The sequence below is a fragment of the Pogona vitticeps genome, chromosome 13 (assembly GCF_051106095.1).
Source record: "Pogona vitticeps strain Pit_001003342236 chromosome 13, PviZW2.1, whole genome shotgun sequence".
NCBI lineage: Eukaryota > Metazoa > Chordata > Lepidosauria > Squamata > Agamidae > Pogona > Pogona vitticeps.
This window is the reverse complement of record NC_135795.1, coordinates 13,676,755-13,696,704: the sequence shown is the minus strand read 5'-3', so window position 1 is coordinate 13,696,704 and position 19,950 is coordinate 13,676,755. Positions and strand designations below refer to the sequence as shown.

The window sequence follows — 19,950 nt, the reverse complement described above, 5'->3', positions numbered from 1 at the left end:
GCCGCCGCCCACTAGGCCGCACGGCCTCGGCCCCGCCTCACTCACGCCTTCCCGAGGACCCACCTGGGTTGCCAGTCATTCCAGCTCCGCGGGTGATAGTACTGCCTGGTGCCGGAGGAGGAAGAAGTGCCGCTCAGCCGAGACCCCGGGGCTCTGCGGCTCATTACCTTGCCCGAGACGGCATGGCCGGCCGGGGAAGCGACGCGGATGGAGAGCGTGGGGGGGGCGGGCGGGCGGGCGAGAGGGCTGAGTGGGGGGGGGAGAGAAAGGAAAGGCGACTCCCCCAAATAATCGCCCCTAAACGAGCGCCTTTAATGGTAAGCGGGCAGCGGCGGCGGGAGCAATGGAGGCCGAGAGGCGGGCACGCGTGTCCTCGTCCTCAGGCGCGGCGGGGCGCTGCTCTCGCTGCCTCCTCAGACGGAAGGGGGGAAGGCGGCGGCGGCGGCGACGACGCTGGCGGCCCCGCCCGCTGCTCCGGACTCCCGCGGCGGCTCCTCCTCCTGGCGGCGGCCGTGCGGAGGCTTTCCCTCAGGCTGAGAGGAGCCGCGCGGCATGCCGGGAACGCGGGGGAGGGGGGAGACGGGGGCCGCGAAGCATCCTGGGAGGGCCGCCGCCGCCACTCGGGCCGAAGCGCGGCGGAAGGCGGCCTCGCCCTGCGCCGGGCGGTCCTCGTCGTCGGGAGCACCGAGCGGGGAGGGACCGGGGGGGGGGGAATCCGAGCGCGTGTCAGCGGGAGAAGCCTGGGAGGGGAGGGAGAGGCGAGGAGCCGACGGTTCGGGAGGGGCGGAGTACCCGGAAAGGAGCGTGCCTCTGAGCATGTGAAGAGTGCCGCCTCTCGACCCTTCCCCACGCCTGCCCGCCCCGTTCTCCAAAGGAGAGCGTTCGGTTGTGTTCGTCTTTTGGTGGCTCTCGCCAAAAAAGGCGGAGAAGGGGAGAGAAAGATGATGATGGAAACAGTTGCGGTGTCAAAACTCGGCCAAAGACCGTGTTCACAAGTGACCCCGCAGGTTTTCTGAGCGCGGCGGCGGCCGCACGAAGGGGTGCCCAGCCTTGGGCCTTCCTCCTTTGATGCGGGATTAGAAAGAGGAAGGAAAGACGAGAGAGCGGGGGGGGGGGGAGATTGCGGGACTGCCCTGCAAAGAGTAGCGTGTCTCGAACTCAGAGCCTTTCTCGGGGGCGCGGGTTGTGTGTGCAGATCCCTCCCCTTCCCAGAAGCACGGCGTAGCCTTTCCACTTGGGGGTACGGAAGGGATCCCTCATGAAAAAGAAGGCTGGGAAGAAGCGGTAGCTGTTAATTAGTGGACACATTAATGCAATATTGAACATGCCTGGCGTTCCGGGCGGAGCGTCTGAATGCTCGGCGCAGGCAGAGACGCGTGTGCCGCTTTTCTCCTTTCGGTGTCTGATGAGGAAAGAACGCAGCAAGATAAATCCTATGGGGAAATTGTCCACAGTTTATTCATTCTGGAGCGTGAGGGTGAAAAAAAATGTTAAAATAACAATTAAAACTTGGCTGTTGCTACGTACAGTAGTTTGCTTTCTTGTTCAAATCATGGTGCTTCCAGACAGCAGACTCTGGATGTGCAGCCTCGCTTTCTGAAACTTTCTGGTTTTGTTTTTAATTGAGCTACAATCCTGTATAGATTAGCTGGAAAGGAATCACAGAGCTCAGAAATGTTTGTTTGGTGATTTATTGTTTTGAAGGTTTTTTTTAACTTTTTCCAATTAACTTGTTGATGTTATTATTAAAACAGTAATTTATGGATACGAATGCTTTATTGTTTTGTAGCTGATCAGGCTGTATTCAAGAGCAGAGATTAAACCAATGGTAAAAACAGTATTTGGCATCTCGTAACTACATTTGAACAAGCATAAAATAATGGTAAAAAATATAATAAGCATTCTCAGAAAATGAATCAAGATTTACTTGAAGGATTTGTGAAGCAGGCAGTAAGTTCCATCTTTCCATGGCTCATTTAAGAAATTTAGCAGTTCTATAGGATATACAATAGTCTGTGTCAGCTAGCAGGAATAAGACTGTACATAAAGGGGGTATTTACATTTTTTTAAAATGACACTTATACATATATAAATATTTTTTAAATTCTCTGCAACATCTCCAAACCAAAAAAAAATTGGGGAGTAATAAAGTTATTTTTCATTAAAAAGTAACAATGTTACTCGTTTAGAAGCGGTATCCATGTTAGATTGTGCTAACATGTCAGGCAAAGTCAACATGAAAATAAAAAATTGTGGCACCTTAAAGACTAACTGCTATATATTTTAATGTGAGCTTTTGTGGACAAGCCCACTTTTTCAGACCATGTTGTTACGTTTCTTCATGTACCTCTTATATCTCTCCTGCCCTCTTTTGCTCAAAGTGAGCTACAGTCTATAAGAGCTAAGTCTTTAAGAAGCCCCAAGATTCTGTTGTTCGTTTGCAAGAACTATTGCAGGTAATCTTCTGGAAATGTCGTTTCCTAATTTTTAAACCAGTCTGGACAATCCTTTAAGTAAAACAAGCAAAGAATGCTGGGAGTTGCAGTCCAAACAAACTTGGAAAGTGGGCATTTTGTAGCCCTCTTGAATGTTTCTCCTGGGAAGAGAAGGATGATGGGAGTTCTAGTCAAGAAAAGTTAGAAGGCCACCAGTTGTTCATTCCTGAAATGGAGGATGTGGATAGATAGATAGATGACTGTCTTCTTTAAAAAGCCATTCAAATAAGTGTTTGCCCTCTATAAATTAGGACATACGGCCAGCCCAGCAATAGGACCCTTATTTTAAAAGGGGTGCAGCCGTGCAACAGGAGGTGGCACATTCCCACCGTGCCATTCACAAGCTCAGATGGCTTTGCCTGCCTTTTGCATAACGCAGCCTAAGTGCTTTCCGATGGTCACCATGGCGATATACTATCTAAATACTAAACAGATAAGAATATACATGGCGGTGATCTGTCTCCATGACAACAGTTTGCATAATTTGAGACCAAGATTTTTTGTAAGGAAAATATAAAAACTATCCCCGACCACCCTGAAGAACCTTTTGAGCATGGTACTAAAAATAATATTTTCATTAAAAGAAAGCCTTATCAATCAAATTACAACATGCATTTCTATATTAGTATATGTGTTCTTCTTTGAAATAATAATAATGTGGCCTCAAGTCAATCGTGAATTATGGCAACCCTTTCCAGGGTTTTCTAGGTAGAGAGTACTCAGAAGTGATTTACCCTTCCCTTTTTCTGAGGGGTGTCCTGGGACTGTGCAGTTCACCCAAAGCCACATAGGCTGGATCTTCTCCCAGGAGGTACAATATGGAATTGAACTCCCAACCGCTGGCAGCCAGATATCAAACTCACTGAGCTATCCAGCCAGCCTCTTTGAATTAGGGGGTACAGTGGTGCCTTGCTTAACGAGTGCCTCGACCAACGATGAATTCGCATAACGATGACCTTTGCTGGAAATTTTGCCACCTCACCTAACGATGTTTCCTATGGGGGATTTTTGCATAACGATGTTTGGGACCTTGCTTCACTTAACAATGACAGTTTTGGGTCCCCTGTTTTGCTTAACGTTTTTTTTTACAGCCCTGTTTTCGCTATTTTAAAAATATTCTAAAATGTTTTAAAATGTTTAAAATGCTTGGAATCGTTAGTGCACCTAATAAAACCTTCGTTAAAGTAATTTGACTTCGTTTTGAGTCTTTTTGAATTTTTGGTGAATTTTTTTTCACCATTGAAATGTATTGAATAGGCTCCTATTGGAACAGATTAACCGGTTTTCAATGCATTCCTATGGGAAATGGTGTTTCGCTTAACAATGTTTTCACATAACGATGTTTTTAATGGAACCAATTAACATTGTTATGCGAGGCACCACTGTATTTTTAAAAATTACAAATGTGGGCTTTCCTCCCTTCATTTTGTGGGACACCTTCCAAGGTGATATGATAAGCAACATTTCCCCTTCGTTCCACCATGTAGAGGAGAGGCTTAGATTCTGCCACATACACAATAAACAGTACTGGTTATATATTGGTTATAATAGCAGTATGTTACATGCAGCATCTGAAAAAAACATTAAAGAAATGGAGGCAGGGCCAAGTGCTTTGACGATATAGTATATAACTCATGTCCAAGCTAAATAGGTAATGTACAAGTATTGCCAAGGCAGGTTGAACTCACACAGTATCAAGTGCTTGGGGATTACTGAGGAATCTTAAAGTGATCTGGTTTGTGCTACTTTTATTATTTTATTTATTTAAATTGTATTTTACTCCACCTTTCTCCTTAAAAGGACCCAAGTTGGGATCCAAGCATAGTTAAAAATACTGGTTAACCCTTACAGCAGGGGGTTTGGCGGGGCTTTGTTGCGGTGCTGCCAGCAACTTCAGAGAGGAGCTCTCTGGAAAAAGCTGGAACCCTCCGGTCCGGGATCCCCCTTCTGAAATGGGGATCAAAGGAGAGTCTAGAAGAAGTCTCTCTGAAGCAGATGGTGAGCAGCAGAAGGAGAAGAAAGGGAGGCAGACCCGGACTTTTTTCTTCTGAAGAAATCACCGTGCACGGACTGGAGCGGGCGCCATTTTTTGGCACTGAGCCGCGAGGAACCCTTTACCGGGGGAGAGGAGAGCAATCAATATAAACTAAAAATATATAACAAGTAAGTAAGCCGAAGCCTCTGATTTATGAAACAGCCTCATTAAGCTGAAATAAGAATGAAAATATTTGGCTGAAAGAATAAATGCAGCGGCAGGTTTATCTTAGTCTGACTCAAAAGCGAAACTAAGCTTCCCCAAGTGAACTATTAAAACACCAGGCTGATTCTAAAGCCGAGAGTCTGAGATGGAAAAATAAATCTTATGTTTCTGGAGAAGAATCCCAGACAGCAACACCGTCTGACTGGATTTAAGAGACTTCGGTGGATGCAGTGTGGCTGGGATACGTTACTCTTTGCCTTCTCTGGACTTTGTGAACTATAAATAATAGAATCTGGTGGTTTTCGGGAGAAGGAGCTGATGTGGCCGACTGGACTAAGGAGCATTAAGGGGTTAATGAAGATCACAAGACGAGCTCCAAGGACAATCTACTGGACAGTTTGAGACTCTGTGACTGTTGTTTTGTTTGTGACCGCGTGTGAGTCTAATAATAGAAGCTTGCTGAACTCAAGAGAAGAAGAAATAACTGCGTCACGGTTCTAATTGATATTGTATTTGCTGGGCTAAAAGTTGATTTTTATACTACAATATTTGGACAAAGATTGGAGGGAGATCTAAGGGGAGGTTTATGATGAGGGGTTTGAATTGTTGATAAAATTGTGGAAACTGTGGAAGGATTTCTAGGGGGTGATTATTGTGGTATTTATACAAACCCCAAAGCCTGAGATGGACCCCAAAAATTCAAAAGAACAAATGGAGACTTGGTCTGTTCAATCCCAAAGTTCTGGAATAGTGGTGCAAGAAATAGAAAAGGAATGGCAGATTAATATACAAAGGCTAATATTATCAGGGTTCCAGCAAGTGAATGCAGGTCTTAGCAAAATAGAAGATTTGATGAAAGGGACGAAAGAGGGGACAGTAGATGCCAAACAAAACTTAAATGAAGTTGTACAGACTTTAGAATCGTCTGTATTAGACATGACACCAGGTAATATGAATGCAGTAGAGAGTTATCCAGTGACCCATGCAGCTTCCAAAATTAAAAAGCATTATGACAAAAATCTTAAGGAGGCAGAGATACTGAAACCAGATAATTTTATGGTGAAAATATGGGAAGTGAAAAAAATGGATATTCTGTCAGATGGGCTGAAAGACTGTTCAATTCAAAAAGAAACTGAACGATGGGATGTATTGTATAAATGGCAGCAGCTACCAGACAATATTGGAATAACATAGAATAAAATTAAAATTAAATGATAAGATAAAAGCAGGAGGGTAATCAAACTGTGAAAAAGCAAAAAGTTGATATGTATTAGTAATATGAATTGATTGGATGATGTTATACTTTATGCTCTCCTATCCCCCAAAACCATTTTTCCTTTCCTATCCCCTCTTTCTTTTTGTACCCTCTATCCCTGTTCCTAAATAAAAAAAAAGATCCAAAAACAAAAAAAAACCCTTACAGCAGGGGTCAGTGACCTCCAGAGGTTTATGGTCCACATATACCTTATCCTGAACCTTGAAGGGTTGGACCTACCCCTACTAATTTTTCAAAATTATGTTTGGTGGGTTTTGTTTCATTTTGTTTTGTTTTTTTACTGAAATGCCCACTTGCCACCTTTAGTGGCCAAAAATTATTTTTTAATTAAACAAATTGGAGGTTTACACTGACGAGTACTGTGGGGGGCTTCAAAATATTGAAAAGTCATCCCACGAGGCACGAGGGGACTTAGGGTATTTCTCTTGAACTGTACGTCAATGGAATCAACAACCTCGGGAGGTAGTGGGCGCTCCAACACTGGAGGCATTCGACATAAATTTAGACAACCACCTGGGAGATATCCTTTGATTGGTATTCCTGCGCTGAGTAGGGGGTTGAACTCAATGGCTCTTCCCACTTCATGGTGCTATGATTCTATGATAGTTAATTGTGTTCTAATTCTAAAGCCAAAACTCTCATGAGAAACAAAAATAAAAGGAGACTATCGTACTTTGGGCACATCCTGAGAAGGCAAGATTCACTGGAAAAGACAATATTGCTGGGAAACATTGTGGGCAACAGGAAAAGAGGAAGTTCAAATACGAGATAAATTCTCATTTTTGGACTTCCTTTTTTAAATACTCAGTAAAGGAAGCCAGAGCCTTGACTTGGCAAGAGCTGAGAAGGGCTGTTGAAAATAGATAGGACTTTCTTTAGGTCACTCATTCATAGGTCATCGTAAGTCAGAAGGGACTTGACAGCTTATGACAACTGATGCATGGAGCTGTTGTTCGATTTTAATGCATTAATTAAAACGCGACAGTATAATTAGAGAAGTGCTTCGTGAAGGTAGTTTATATTACAAAACCAAACACCTTACTTGTTTTGGTACCAAAGCTACTGACAAGATAACAAGGCAGAAGTTTAACTCATTCAGGTATTAAATGAAAGAGTGAACTACAGAATGATTACATGTCATGTGAAATAGGGAGAAAAGAGGCAAAAAAGTGAAGTGTATTTTAAAATGTCACTTGTGTTCTGTTTTACCTATAACAGATGTGGAAACCTGTGTTAAACAAATGCGAATAATATTATATTGTACAATAGAAGCTTTTACAGAATAGTGTAAAAGGAGGAAAAAATGAATGTCATTTTAAACTGTTTAATGATACACAAGTAGAGATAATAAAAAAATTGATATTTGTTTTATAAGGCTTTAGCTTCATAAAGTATTTTGAAGAGGGTATAAAATAGTATATATTCTATAGCAGTGGTTCTTAACGTGGGCGATAATGCCCCCCAGGGGGTGATTTCATTTTTCAGGGGGGCGGTGGAACGCAAAGGGGCGGCGTGGGGGCGCTGGAGCAGAAGGGGGCAGTAGGGGGGCGCTGGAGCAAGCCAAACCTGTGAAGATGGCTGCAGCCTTTTTACAATGTGCATGAATATATATTTTCCTCCAATTTTCATTTAGTTTCAGACTTTTTGTCTTGAAATTTTTAGTTCCTGCATTTGTTTTTATGCCCTTTTTATATTTCTTTTTGCGTCTTAAAATTCACTTGCAACTAAATAATTAAATGTTACTTTTTGGGGGGGCATTTCATTTTCTTGGAATTTAATTTTGTTTTCAGGGGTCATTGGATTTAAGTGTCTTAAATAAATAAATAAATAAATAAATAAATAAATAAATAAATAAATAAATAAATAAATAAATAATCACCACGGGGAGTGGGGCAATGATAACTTCCTCAATGGCTCAAGGGGGAGTTACTTTCAAAAAGGTTAAGAACCACTGTTCTATAGTATCAGTGAATATAATATGCATTTGTATTGTACTATATTGACAGCATATTACATTATACTGGCCAGCATTGCTCAAGGAAGGGGGAATTTTAGCTCAGATCTTGAGATGGCCGGACCTTAAGAAAGCCAGTTCCTGGACTCTCCAGGGTCTGCACTCTGCAGGGTCTCAAGCTGCTAGATCCTGCAGCCTTCAACTTCTGGGCTGCTCAGAGGCTTAGGAAATCCAAGTTTTGCCAAAGACTTAGTTACAAGACCCTGATGTTGGGAAAGTGTGAAGGCAAGAGGAGAAGGGGACGACAGAGGACGAAGTGGATGGACAGGGTCACCGAAACAACCAACATGAGTTTGACCCAACTCCAGGAGGCAGTGGAGGACAAGAGGGCCTAGCGTTCTCTGGTCCATAGGGTTACAAAGAGTCAGACATGACTTAACAACTAAACAACACCAACAAGTTACAAGGGATATAAATATAGCAAGAAATCACAGAGTGTTATGAGACATGATCGGGGGAGAACACACTTTCATAGAATGAGATGTAGAATGTCACTGATGCCAGGTAGATGGCTTTAGAGCACCAGAAAGATAAACTGTGGCACTGACAGCTAGCAATAGTAAATATTTCTGTGTGTGTTTTAACAACATGCTTAAAGCTAAATAATGCTTTTCCCCTTTGTTATATTTTTACTTTTAAAGTTTAAATACTCTTCATGACTTTCACTGAAAGTTATAGGAGTTTTTGCTTTCTCTCATTTTATTCCTAAAAACACTGTAGTGTTTTAATTAACATGTAAATCGCCCAGAGAGTGCTTGAAGCACTATGGGCCGGTATATAAGCAGCACACTTTGCTTTGCTTTTTAGATATGTATTCCCTACCTCTGTGCGCTATGAGCTCCTGTGATTTAATGCCTTTGTATTTTTGATTCAAACATGGCTTAAAATTTGCCTATAACATATGTTTCAATACCCAGAGAGTGGAAAGCATTGTTAGTACACTTGGGCATCCTCTGGTCAATGCTATACAGTCAATTTTTTACTTCCAGAAGCATTGCTTCTTACAAGTTGCAAAGATGTAGTTTAAGTAATCCTACAGTTTTTGCACAACTATATGACTTTTTGATTTAAGTATATGTGCCCATAGTTTTTTTCCTCACAACTGTAAGATGTTCTTGGATTAAAACTCCCAGAAGCCTTCACTGCTAGCTGTGTTGGCCAGGATTTCTCGCCAGCACAGCCAGTAGTCTTGTGTTTGCGGTGTAGTGTGTAGTATATGTAGTCCAATAACATCTGGGGACCCAAGGCTGGGAAACATGACTTTAAACAAAGAACATGGCCCATACATCTGGCCATATATTTTGAAACGTGTATATTTCTTCTGCACCACACCTAGATCTGCAGTACCTAACCTGTCAAAGAGTTATATGGAATTAAAAGTTAAGCTCTATTTGTGGCTTTTTAGTAACCTAATTTTGCTCATCAGTAAGTTTGCAGTGCAGTGCTTCTGGAAGTAAAGAATTGACTGGCTGTATAGCATTGGCCAGAGGATGCCCAAGAGTACTCACAATGCTTTCCATTCTCTGGGGAGGCTCCTTATAGGTCTAAATATTAAATACGTCTAAATATTAAATTCTAAATATGTCTAAATGTTAAAGGCTAAGCTGAATTTATGAGGAGCAAAAACAACACATGTTGCCAAAACGGATGAATGCTGAAGGTGTCTCCCACCAGAACAAGACTCTAGCTGGGCCATCTGGAAGTCACTTCAAAGTGATGTAGGAAGATCAAAGAATAGTCAAGCAAATTGGGGCTACTTGGATATAGGGTAAATTATATTTTACTGCGTAAAAATTCAGTCAATGCAGTATTTATGCACATGCAATTTATGCCTCCCCACAGGTACAAAAGAAGATCTAGTAAATGGCTGAGATAATGATATTGAAATAGTCCACCTGGTCAAAAATAGTCTAATCATTTTAACATTTTGTTCTTAGTTTTTACCGTTACTGTATTTCATATACGTTCATAATTTTAAATTCTGCAACTCTCTGATATGAATAAAGAAAGAGAGTGATCTAATACAGGCATCACCCACCCTTGACATCAGTTTCAATTGGGTCTGCCCTTCCCTGGTTAAAAACTCCCCCAGTTATCTGTTGCCTCGATCCTACAAAATCATGAACGCAGCCATGCATCATCCAAGAGCTTGGGACGGTTCTTTCTTGAACTCCCCAAATCCTGCACTCAGCAGAGTTGTTCACTTTGCAGGCTGGGCATTCTGAGGTCAACAAAGAGGTTCTTTTTCCATGCTCTGCCTTCTCCTTTACTAACATAAAGTCCTGGGTGGAATTATTCTGAAAAGGGAACTCACTTCGCAGTGAGTACGTGCTTAGGAAACCTAGCCAAGCCTTAATGGATAAGGTCTCTGTCCCTGCACCAGTCAAGGTACCAATCTGGAGCAGCTACGACTTACATGTTAAAAATCTATACACACCATTGCAGATATTTGCTATAATGAGTTGTTATGTGCCTGAGTTGTTCCAGAGTGATATTGCCCATATAATTTAATAAACGCCAAAGACTGCAGTCACTAACAGCCCTGATCAGGTCCTGAAAACTAAAGGCTGTGACTTCCTTTTCTGAGTCCATCTATCTGAGTCTAGATGGGCAGGGTATCAATCAATCAATCAATCAATCAATCAATCAATCAATCAATCAGTCAGTCAGTCAGTCAGTCAGTCAGTCAGTCAGTCAGTCAGTCAATCAATCAATCAATCAATCAATCAATCAATCAATCAATCAATCAATCAATCAATCAATCTTATGTTTGGTTTTCTTTTCCTACTGCTTTACTATTTTTTATCATTGTCTTCTCATGATATGTCCAAAGCATGAAAAACCTAGTTTAGCGATTTAAGCTTCTAGTGGAATTCAGGCTTGATATGATCTAGAACTCATTTAGAAAGGGTATATTAATCTTTCACTGTCACATGAAGAGTATCACATTTAATTTGGTTCTGACCCTGATGTATCTGTAGAGCTCCAGGCCCTTTTACCAAGTGAATTAACATTCTGTCCTCCTTCCAGCTGCTACAGCTGCTGATCCATGGTCAATTAACTACAATATTTCTTTATTTCTTTATTTTTAACTGTCCCATCTTGATAAGGTATATATACATCAGTTAGTAGGTCTTTATTATTATGTATATTATTTTATTGTATTTAATTGTATTACTGTATTGTATTTTATTACTCATGTAAGCCGCCCCGAGTAGACTTTCTCTAGAGGGGCAGGGTATAAGTTCAATAAAGTAAGTAAGTAATGAGCACAGCCAGATGCACAGTTCCTTCACTGACCAGAAGATGGCTAAATTTCCGCACAAATACTGGAAAGGTGTCCCTAAAGTGGCAAAAAACTTAGGCATCATATTTATTGATTGATTTATTATACTTATATCCCGCCCATCTAGTCATAGACTACTCTGGGCAGCTGACAGCAAGTAAATAAAACAATATTAAAGTAACAGTGATTTAAAAGTAACAGTGATCATAGATAAACACATAACTGGCAAATGCCCATGTACAGTTATGTAGAGTGGCATAGTGGTAGACTGTGAAAAAAAGGCTGTCATGATGACAGATCACAGAGCCACTAAGGAAAGTCCAAAAATACAAGTGCCTTCTGATTCCTGCAAGAAATCAGTTATAGCATCTTAATATTGAGTAGCTTTTTTTGTGAAACATTGGGTCTTGATTGTCCACTCAAAATCAAACCATCCCATATACTGCACATTGCAATGTGAGGCAGCATCAGTTTCTGACCTTGGGTTGCTCACCAAAAGCAGTTGCATTTTAATTCAATCTTTATTACGGTCATTGACCAGCTGTAAGTTTATTCCTTTGTCCCATCCCCCATCCCTCAAAAATTATACAGGTCAAATTAAAGCTTGGTGTAACTAGGAATAGGGTTTTGTGTTGGAGAACTGTGATCTCCATTTTTGGTACCAGAGTGGCCTTGGTAGCCAGACGGGCGGTATACAAATCAAATCAAAATAAATAAATACTTTGGGGGAGGGAGAAAAATCAGGCTAGCTTAGAATTCATTAAACTGAAGGAGAATTTATTTTGTAGTTGGCTGTGCTTACAGAGTCACAGTAAAAGTCAGACCAAGAGGGAACAAATGTAGCTCCAGCTTATAGTAATGGCTCTAATTTCAACATTACAGTACTTGAACTACATGCTTTGTGTTGCTCAAAGCACAGGGCAACATTATTTTTCTCTCCACTGCATAAACAGAAGCAGAAAGGACTGCCAGTTGAATCTTAATTCAGTATGGACAGTCCTCTGTTTCCAGAACTGCAAGAGGGAAGTTCTCTTTGGAAGTCATTCTCTGCTCTTTCCAAGTATGATTTAAAGATCAAAAGCTATAAAAGGGAGATCGGAAACTCTGAAGTCACGCATTCACTGTCAGCAGCATCTGCACAGCAGACTCGGCAAGCATGCGGGTCCCCTAGTCACAGCCTCCCTCATTCAGATGAGACAGATTGTCGTTCCATTAAAATTCCAAGGAGTGTTTATAATATTGCATTGTTATGTCTAAATGGCTGACTGGATAGAGCAATGGCTTGGAGCACCTTGTGCAGAGGGAGACAGATTCCCCACTGTGCCTCCCACCCCCACCCCCAAGAAAACAGCCAGTCTGTGAGGTCTTAGGCAAGTTATGTGGTCCCAGAAAGGAGGGCTGGTCAACCACACCTGAGTACATGATGTCATAAGAACCCTGGAAAGGGTCACCATAAATCAGAATTAACTTGAGAGGCGATGATGATTGTAACAGGCAGCCCTGACCTCACCTGTCCGTCACAGCTGGGCAGTGAATCATCAGCCAATGGGGTGACGGAGGGTGGGGCTGAAGAGGGGGGAGCTGGAAGAAAAAGGGGTGTGAAGAGAGTGTGAGGGATCAGATCTGGAGTGTGAGAAAGAGCTTGTTTAGAGGCCTGTGTGCCTACGTATTCAGTGAGAGAAAGTCTGTGATTGATTAAATAAGAAACAGTGATTGACATCGTGATTAGCTACTTGTGATTTTCATATTTTATTTTGTTATTTCAATAAACCTGTTTTGTTTTGAAGGAAACCTTTGTCCTTCTTAAATAGACAGTACAATTGGTGGCAGCGAGTGTGAAGTGGTGTGGTGGGCATTCTGAGATGCCTGAGTTGGGGGGTGACATCAGAGTGGCCTGCTACGTCACAATGATGATGACGACGACGATGAACTGAGTATATGCCCTGTAATGCATGTTGGTACCCCTTTTTTGTTGAAGGGGACACCCTAACTGAAGAATTGGCACCCTCCTGTACCACACCTGGAAGTCACTGGGCAACCTATGTATCAGAGCATGTAGAGGTTACCCAGCCATGTCTTCCACCACCGGACCCTGCTTCCTCCTCCTTCGGCATCTCTCCTTTGGCCCGGTGGTAGAGACCCAGCCCAGCTGCCTGGAGACCTGGGCAGAAAAACGGTGCCACTCCCTTTCTGTTGCTGTCCCTCCCTTACACCGATCGTCAAGAGCCTGTGAGCCTCAAGCAGGCTTTGAAGTGGGTCCTCAAGGACTCCTGAAGGCGTTTCTGTGCAACAGAGCCTTGTGCCTCTTGACTCGGAATCGAAGCTCACTCTGGCCAAGACAACTACATTTAAGATGGCAGTCATAAATGCTTTCAAACCAACCACTTACCCTCACTGAAAAACAAAAACATCATAAAAATAAGCAGGGTTTGGAAATATTCCTTTTTTTACTTCAACTCTCAAAATCCCTGTGCCACCATGGTAGATGATGAGCTGAGGAAACTCTAGTCCAGAAAAGCAATCTCTCCAAGCTCTGGAAATGAGCACATTCTGTCAAGGCTGTGTACCAAATGAGTGGCTTAACAGATATAATGTGTCACTTAAACAATGATCCAGATTTAGATGCAGGTCAACAGGGTTGGTAGAAATGGTCTTGGCTGCCTGGGCTCCCACAGCAGACCCTCTTCCCTCCAGAAATAGTACAGAGAGGTTTGCGATTGAGGGGGGGGCTTACGGTGCAGGACACAGGTGTCTCATAGATTGAGCAAGGGGCACCTCACCCCCAAGTTTTTGGGGGCACAATTCTTGATGTAGTCACAGGGCACTGGAGTGAAGGGGAAAAGCCCCAACATTGGACAGATTTTAAATTTTTTGATTATCAGAGTGTGGAAATTTTGTTGGCTTAAAAAAAATCTAATTATGTAGAAGAAAAAGTTCTAGGACCTACAGAGCAGAATTAGCTTCAAGTCTCCCCTCAGTAGAACACCTCCTCTTGCTTGAGTTACCTCAGTAGGCATTTACTATAATTTACTCAAAGACAGTGGTAACAGAAAAGAATAAAATGTTTAATTTGTTCACAATTCTTCATAGATCAAAACACACAGCATTCTGTAGAAAAATAGTGACTGGCTACATGAACTTAGCTGATTGATTAATTACCTGACTGAGGGCCTGATCGCACCAGCCAAATGTTCCCTAGTTATAACCCAGTTAGATCATTCCACACATTTCTAGCCACACGATGCACGGCCAGGATCGGATCATTTTCCCAGTCAGCAATGTATCTGTGGTTTATTTCCCCCTTGCCGGCAGGGTTGCTTTATTTTGTACCTATGCTGTATCAATGCCTTCCTGATAAGTCCAGCATGTGTGCACGTCCCTATTGATTCTTTCCCCGTGCAGCAGCAGCTGCAGCAGGATGCCCAGAGCCAGAAGCCTTTTTGTCACCAGGAGCAGCAACACAAAGGGAGCCTTAAAGTCTGCTCTCTCACTTTCTCTCCTCAGCCACTGCCCATGACGCCTGCCTCGCCCCTTCTTTGAAAAGATAAGCAGGAAGCCGGTGCAGCTTGCCTGCCTGCCTGCCTCCTAACCTTGGTCACAGCTGCACCACCCATTGGCTTGGTTCTATCATCCTTTCCTGGCATTACTGCGCACTCTTCTCTCTCCTCTTTTTTCCTCTCTGGTGGAGACTGCCGGGGAGAAGTGGTTGTAGTCAAGCCAAAGGTCCCCAAACCGGCCTGCCAAAAAAGGCTCCAGGGAGTAGGACCAGAGCTGAGAGACCACTGCCTCGACCAGCCTCTCCACCTCCCATCTCCTGTTGCGATAAAGGACCTAAAAGAGGGAACCGCTCCTCAAGTCATGCGCATCTCCCCAACACCATATACATGGCTCCCGTGGTGAGAGAGACACTGTGTGTGGACTTTGGCAAGGTGAAGAGGGCCGAGAGAGAGAGAGAATGTGAAAGATAATATTGGCAGCTGCCTTTCCAGCAGAGATAGCATAGGTGTAGCTGGCAATACTGTTTTAAACAGGAAGAAATTAATTGGCAACGTTAAAAAAAATGGGAGCGTTCACCCTGGTATATATACCATGTGAGCGTGATTCAGTACAACAAAGATGTGAAGTGTATCATTAGAACTGGAGTACATTTGGCTGGTGTGATCAGGCCCTAACAGAAGACTTCTGACTGAACACTGACTACAGACAACAGTCCCTCTAATTTCTGCCAGTGCACGGGTTTCCACCCACAACCGGAAGCAAATTGGCAGCGACATCTATCTGGCTGTGTGGAATCAATGTAGCACTGTGCGCGCATATGCACATGCAGCTTAGAGGGACTACAGTGGTGCCTCGCTTAACAAGAATAATCCGTTCCAGCGAAATCGCTGTAGAGCGAAATCCTCGTTAAGTGAAATAAAAAATGCCATTGAAACACATTGAAAAACCGTTCAATGTGTTCCAATGGGCTGAATAACTCACCATCCAGCGAAGATCCTCCATAGGGGCGGCCATTTTCAGTGCCTGTAAAGCGAGGAATCCGTCCAAAAACACAGCGGGGAGCCATTTTACACAGCGGGGAGCCATTTTGAAGCTGCCGATCAGCTGTTTTTAAAATGTTGTCTAGCGAAAAATCGGTTCCCGAAGCAGGGAACAGATCATTGGGAAGCGAATTTTGCCTATTAAAACATCACTTTGCGATCGCAAAACACTCATCGTATAGCGGTTTCGTCATTTTGACAAGGCAATAGATAAGCGAGGCACCACTGTACACTGATACATAGCTGACTGTCTTCAGACTGACTAAAAAGAGTGTGTGTGTGGGGGGGAATCTCTTGAATAGAGCGGCGTGACTCGCTTCAAAAGTCTGAGGCAGAGGGGGAATAATTGAGTGCTACTGGATTGATTTACATTCACCCCAGTCCAGAAAGGTTCCTCCCAGGCTAAACCTCTTAAAGGCAACATACAAAGGTGCAATAGTTCCAACAATTTTGCTATGTTTTGACAGGCTCGTAATGTACCAGGGCTCTCCATATTCTTAAATGTTTAAAAAAGAAAAAAACATTCTGGCCATTAGAGGGCACAAGAGGATTTTTGAGTTTTTTAAAGCCTTGTAAAAAATAGATCCTTTTTTCCCATTTAACAAAAACTCATTGGAAAAACTTTTGCAATGCATAATTTATTAATGTAAAAAATAATTTCAAATATGCAAATTAGCCCCTTTGACCACACTCATCTTCTTCAGTGCCCCTCCTCCCCGGAAGCATAGCCCCCCCCCCGGGGTCCCAGCAAATCTGATAAATTGTCCCATTGACAAATGCCCCACTGCTGCAGTACGAACAACAACAGCAACATTCAGCTATCATAGAAAAAGAAAAGAAACAAAAACCAAAAAAGATCAAAGAACAAAGAATGAAAGGAAACAAAAATGTTGTGACATCTTAAAGATTAATTTCTATACCATTAGTTCCTAACTTTGAGTCCCCAGATATTCTTGGACTACAACTCCCAGAAATCCTGGCCAGCACAGATAGTGGTGAAGGCATTTTAGTTCAAGAACATCTGGGGAACCAAGGCTGGGAATCCCTGTGCTATATACAGTAAGACCCACATATCTATTGCTGCAACCTAGCCCACAGTGTGCATCTTCAGTTCCTCCTTGCACCCTTCTCCCTCCTCTCACTCTCTCACTACTATCCACAGTTTCAGGAACCTATCCCCCTGCAGATATGGGGGTCCTACCATATTTTAATGAGAGCTGTCATGGATCAAGTCCACTTCCTCAGACATAGGAGTGAGACTACATGGTATAATTGGTAACACATTTATAGGTGGCCCCAAGAGACAGCGGCTAATTAGCAGATACAAGTTGCAAATTGTGTGAGGCAACGTGGCATTTCATACCTATAGTCATGACTTAAGACCACTGTTTGATATTCAGTTCTTTTCCTACAATATATTAAAAAAGAAAAACTTCACCTTCACCTCATTTACACCAAGATGGGTGGTATAGTTATGTTTTCAAATGGCCATATGCCACCCTGAACAGGCAGTAAAACTGTAATGCAGGGTCCCAAATGTAGGGGACAATCTAGATTTTAGATCACCCTAGGCAGAGACTTTAGGTTAGACCAGAGGTTCCCAACCCCCGGTCCGTAGCCCAGTGCTGGTCTGTGGCCTGAGCCTAACTGGGCCGTGGAGACAGACTTCCCGCACCCCCCGTGCACGCACTCACCCCCACACAGCTGATTTGTGCATGCTGCACGCGCCTGTGTGAGCACCGCGCCATCATTTGTGCATGTGCATGAGTGAGCTAGCATGCATAATCGCCGCACCACTGTTTGTGTGCACGCACACGCTCATTCGTACTCAATCATTCACACATGCCCACGGTCTTGGGGGTGCCCCACCTTCCCCAGCAGGTCCACGGGGTGAAAAGGGTTGGGGACCCCTACCATAGGGGATTGGTTTTATGATCCAAATAGGTTTGGCTCCTGTGCAAAATCAGTACAGGAAGCAACTGTTGTTTTTGGATGCTATTGTTTGGGGACTGCTTCATGAAACCTTCTGGAGGTCTCTTGACCATCAGACCGGACCTTGATGGAAGTCATTCACAACCATTGTTGTTGAAGAGTACATAGCATGGTCTCTGGGTCCCTCGGTGATGCAGGTGAAAATACATATTCTGGATTTGATTTTATTTTTTCACCATGCTAGGTATAGCATTCACGATTATCCAGAGTTTTCAGCATCTGCGAGGGAGGCTTGTAACTATTTCCCTGCAGATACGGGGGGTCCTACTGTGCTTTCTGAATCAGAAACTTTCCTTCTATAGTGTATTATGCATACCCATACAAATTGCTTCTTTACCAAAATGTTGATATCAAGTCACAGCCAGCTGAACTCACACACCTACTCACACAAGTAGGAGAATACACTATAAGGAGCTGAAATTCCCAAAGCCTCCCAATATAATAATAATATAGGCATATTCAGAGTTAACACCTCTGGAGTAAAACATTAATGATGTTGTACTCCCCGATACCTCAAAAGCTGATGCACATGATTGTGGAATTCATAGAATCATAAAATAATTGAGTTGGAAGGAGTGTATAAGGCCATGGGGTCCAACCCCCTGCTCAATGATGTCATCCAAATCAAAGCAGATTCGACACGCAGTTGTCCAGTTTTCTCTTGAATGTCTCCAATATGGGAGCACTCACCACCTGTCAAGGTAATTGGTTCCATTGTTGTACTGCTCTAACAGCTGAGAGGTTTTTCTTTATATTCAGCCTAAATCCGGCTTCCTGTAGTTTGAGCCTATGATTACATGTTCTGGGATGATCAAGAACAGATCATGCCTCTCCTCTGCATGACTGATTTTCAAGTATTTGAAAAGTTCTATCACATCTCCCCTCTCTCCCCTTTTCTCAAGTCTAAACATGTTCAGCTTCTTCAGTATTTCCTCACAGGGCTTCATTCCCAGTCCCCTGATCATCCTCAGGGGAGTAGAAACCATCATCCTGGACATGACTACAACAGAACTCTTCAAAATGTTGAAAGAGAGAAAATGCCTAGCATTGTGGGAGAAGAGTGAGCAGAGTGAAAGTCTGAATTAGCCCCAGAATAGACCTGCAAGGGAAAAAACGGGGTGGGAGAGAAAAGAAACAAAAGAGAATGGGGAATTGTTGGGCATTCTAGAAGAGGAAAAAAAGAATCATGAGTGGAGAGGAAGACTGGGTCACTGGATAGGTCCATGCATGGACCTCCAATATTTAACCCGCCTAGAGCCGCCTAGAGTGGTCTGGTAGTCCAGATAGGCAGGGTACAAATCAAATCAAATCAAATCAAAACAAACAAACAAACAAACAAACAAACAAATAAATAAATAAATAAATAAATAAATAACCCTCCTGCTTTGCAGATTCTTTGCCAGCAGAATTCACTATGCCACAAGAGAGGCGCGCGCTTCGCACCATGGCCGGGGTGGGCGCCCGCGCAGGGGGGCTGCTGCTGCTTCGCCTGGCGGCCCCTGCTGCCACCCCCTACTGCACCCACTTTGGGGCCGAGGTCCCCGGGCCGGCGGCGGTGGCGGCTGTGAGTTATTGGTCCCATAAATGAGATCAAAAACCACGAAACAGGAAAATCCAGGCCCCATTCACTCCCATTCGAAATGAAAACTGCTTGAGTCAACACAGTTCCCGGGATATGAACTCTTGGCAGCCTGCATTTAAGGTCTGTTTCGATTTTATTAAAAAGAATCACTTAATACCGAATCTTTACTGTTTAATGACTCAATTTTGGTAACGTAAGCCAAATTAATTATCTATAAGGAAACTGTTCTGTTCAAAGGACTAGAAAGGCCAATTATTAAACAACATAAGTTTATTTAAGTGAACAAAGAAAACATTTCTCTACAGTTTCATTTCTAAGCAACAGCATAACGGTTCAGCACCTTCTATAAAAATTGACTATTAAACAAAACAAAACTAAACTATAAACTAAGATAAGCAAACGATATTCTTACGCAGTCTATATTGTTGAATTAGGTTCCTTCGCTTGGATCAAAGAAATGCGACGCCATGTTTTCAGAATCCCAAAACTCTCTTCTCTCTCTCAAGTTACTTTTTCCAACCTCTTGTAAATTTCTCCAACCTGCCCCCTCCTGACATACTCAACCAA

General features: G+C 43.0%; 1 protein-coding gene across 1 annotated transcript in view; it reads right to left on the bottom strand.

Annotated features, from left to right (window-relative positions):
- Positions 1-246, bottom strand: part of SMG1 (SMG1 nonsense mediated mRNA decay associated PI3K related kinase) — a 118,174-nt gene extending 117,928 nt beyond the window's left edge. Inside the window, exon 1 of the mRNA XM_020802964.3 lies at positions 64-246. Within this exon, the coding sequence (XP_020658623.3) occupies positions 64-164 (101 nt within the window). The 5' untranslated portion in view covers positions 165-246. The remainder of the gene's footprint in view (positions 1-63) is intronic.
- Positions 247-19,950: the final 19,704 nt, after the last annotated feature.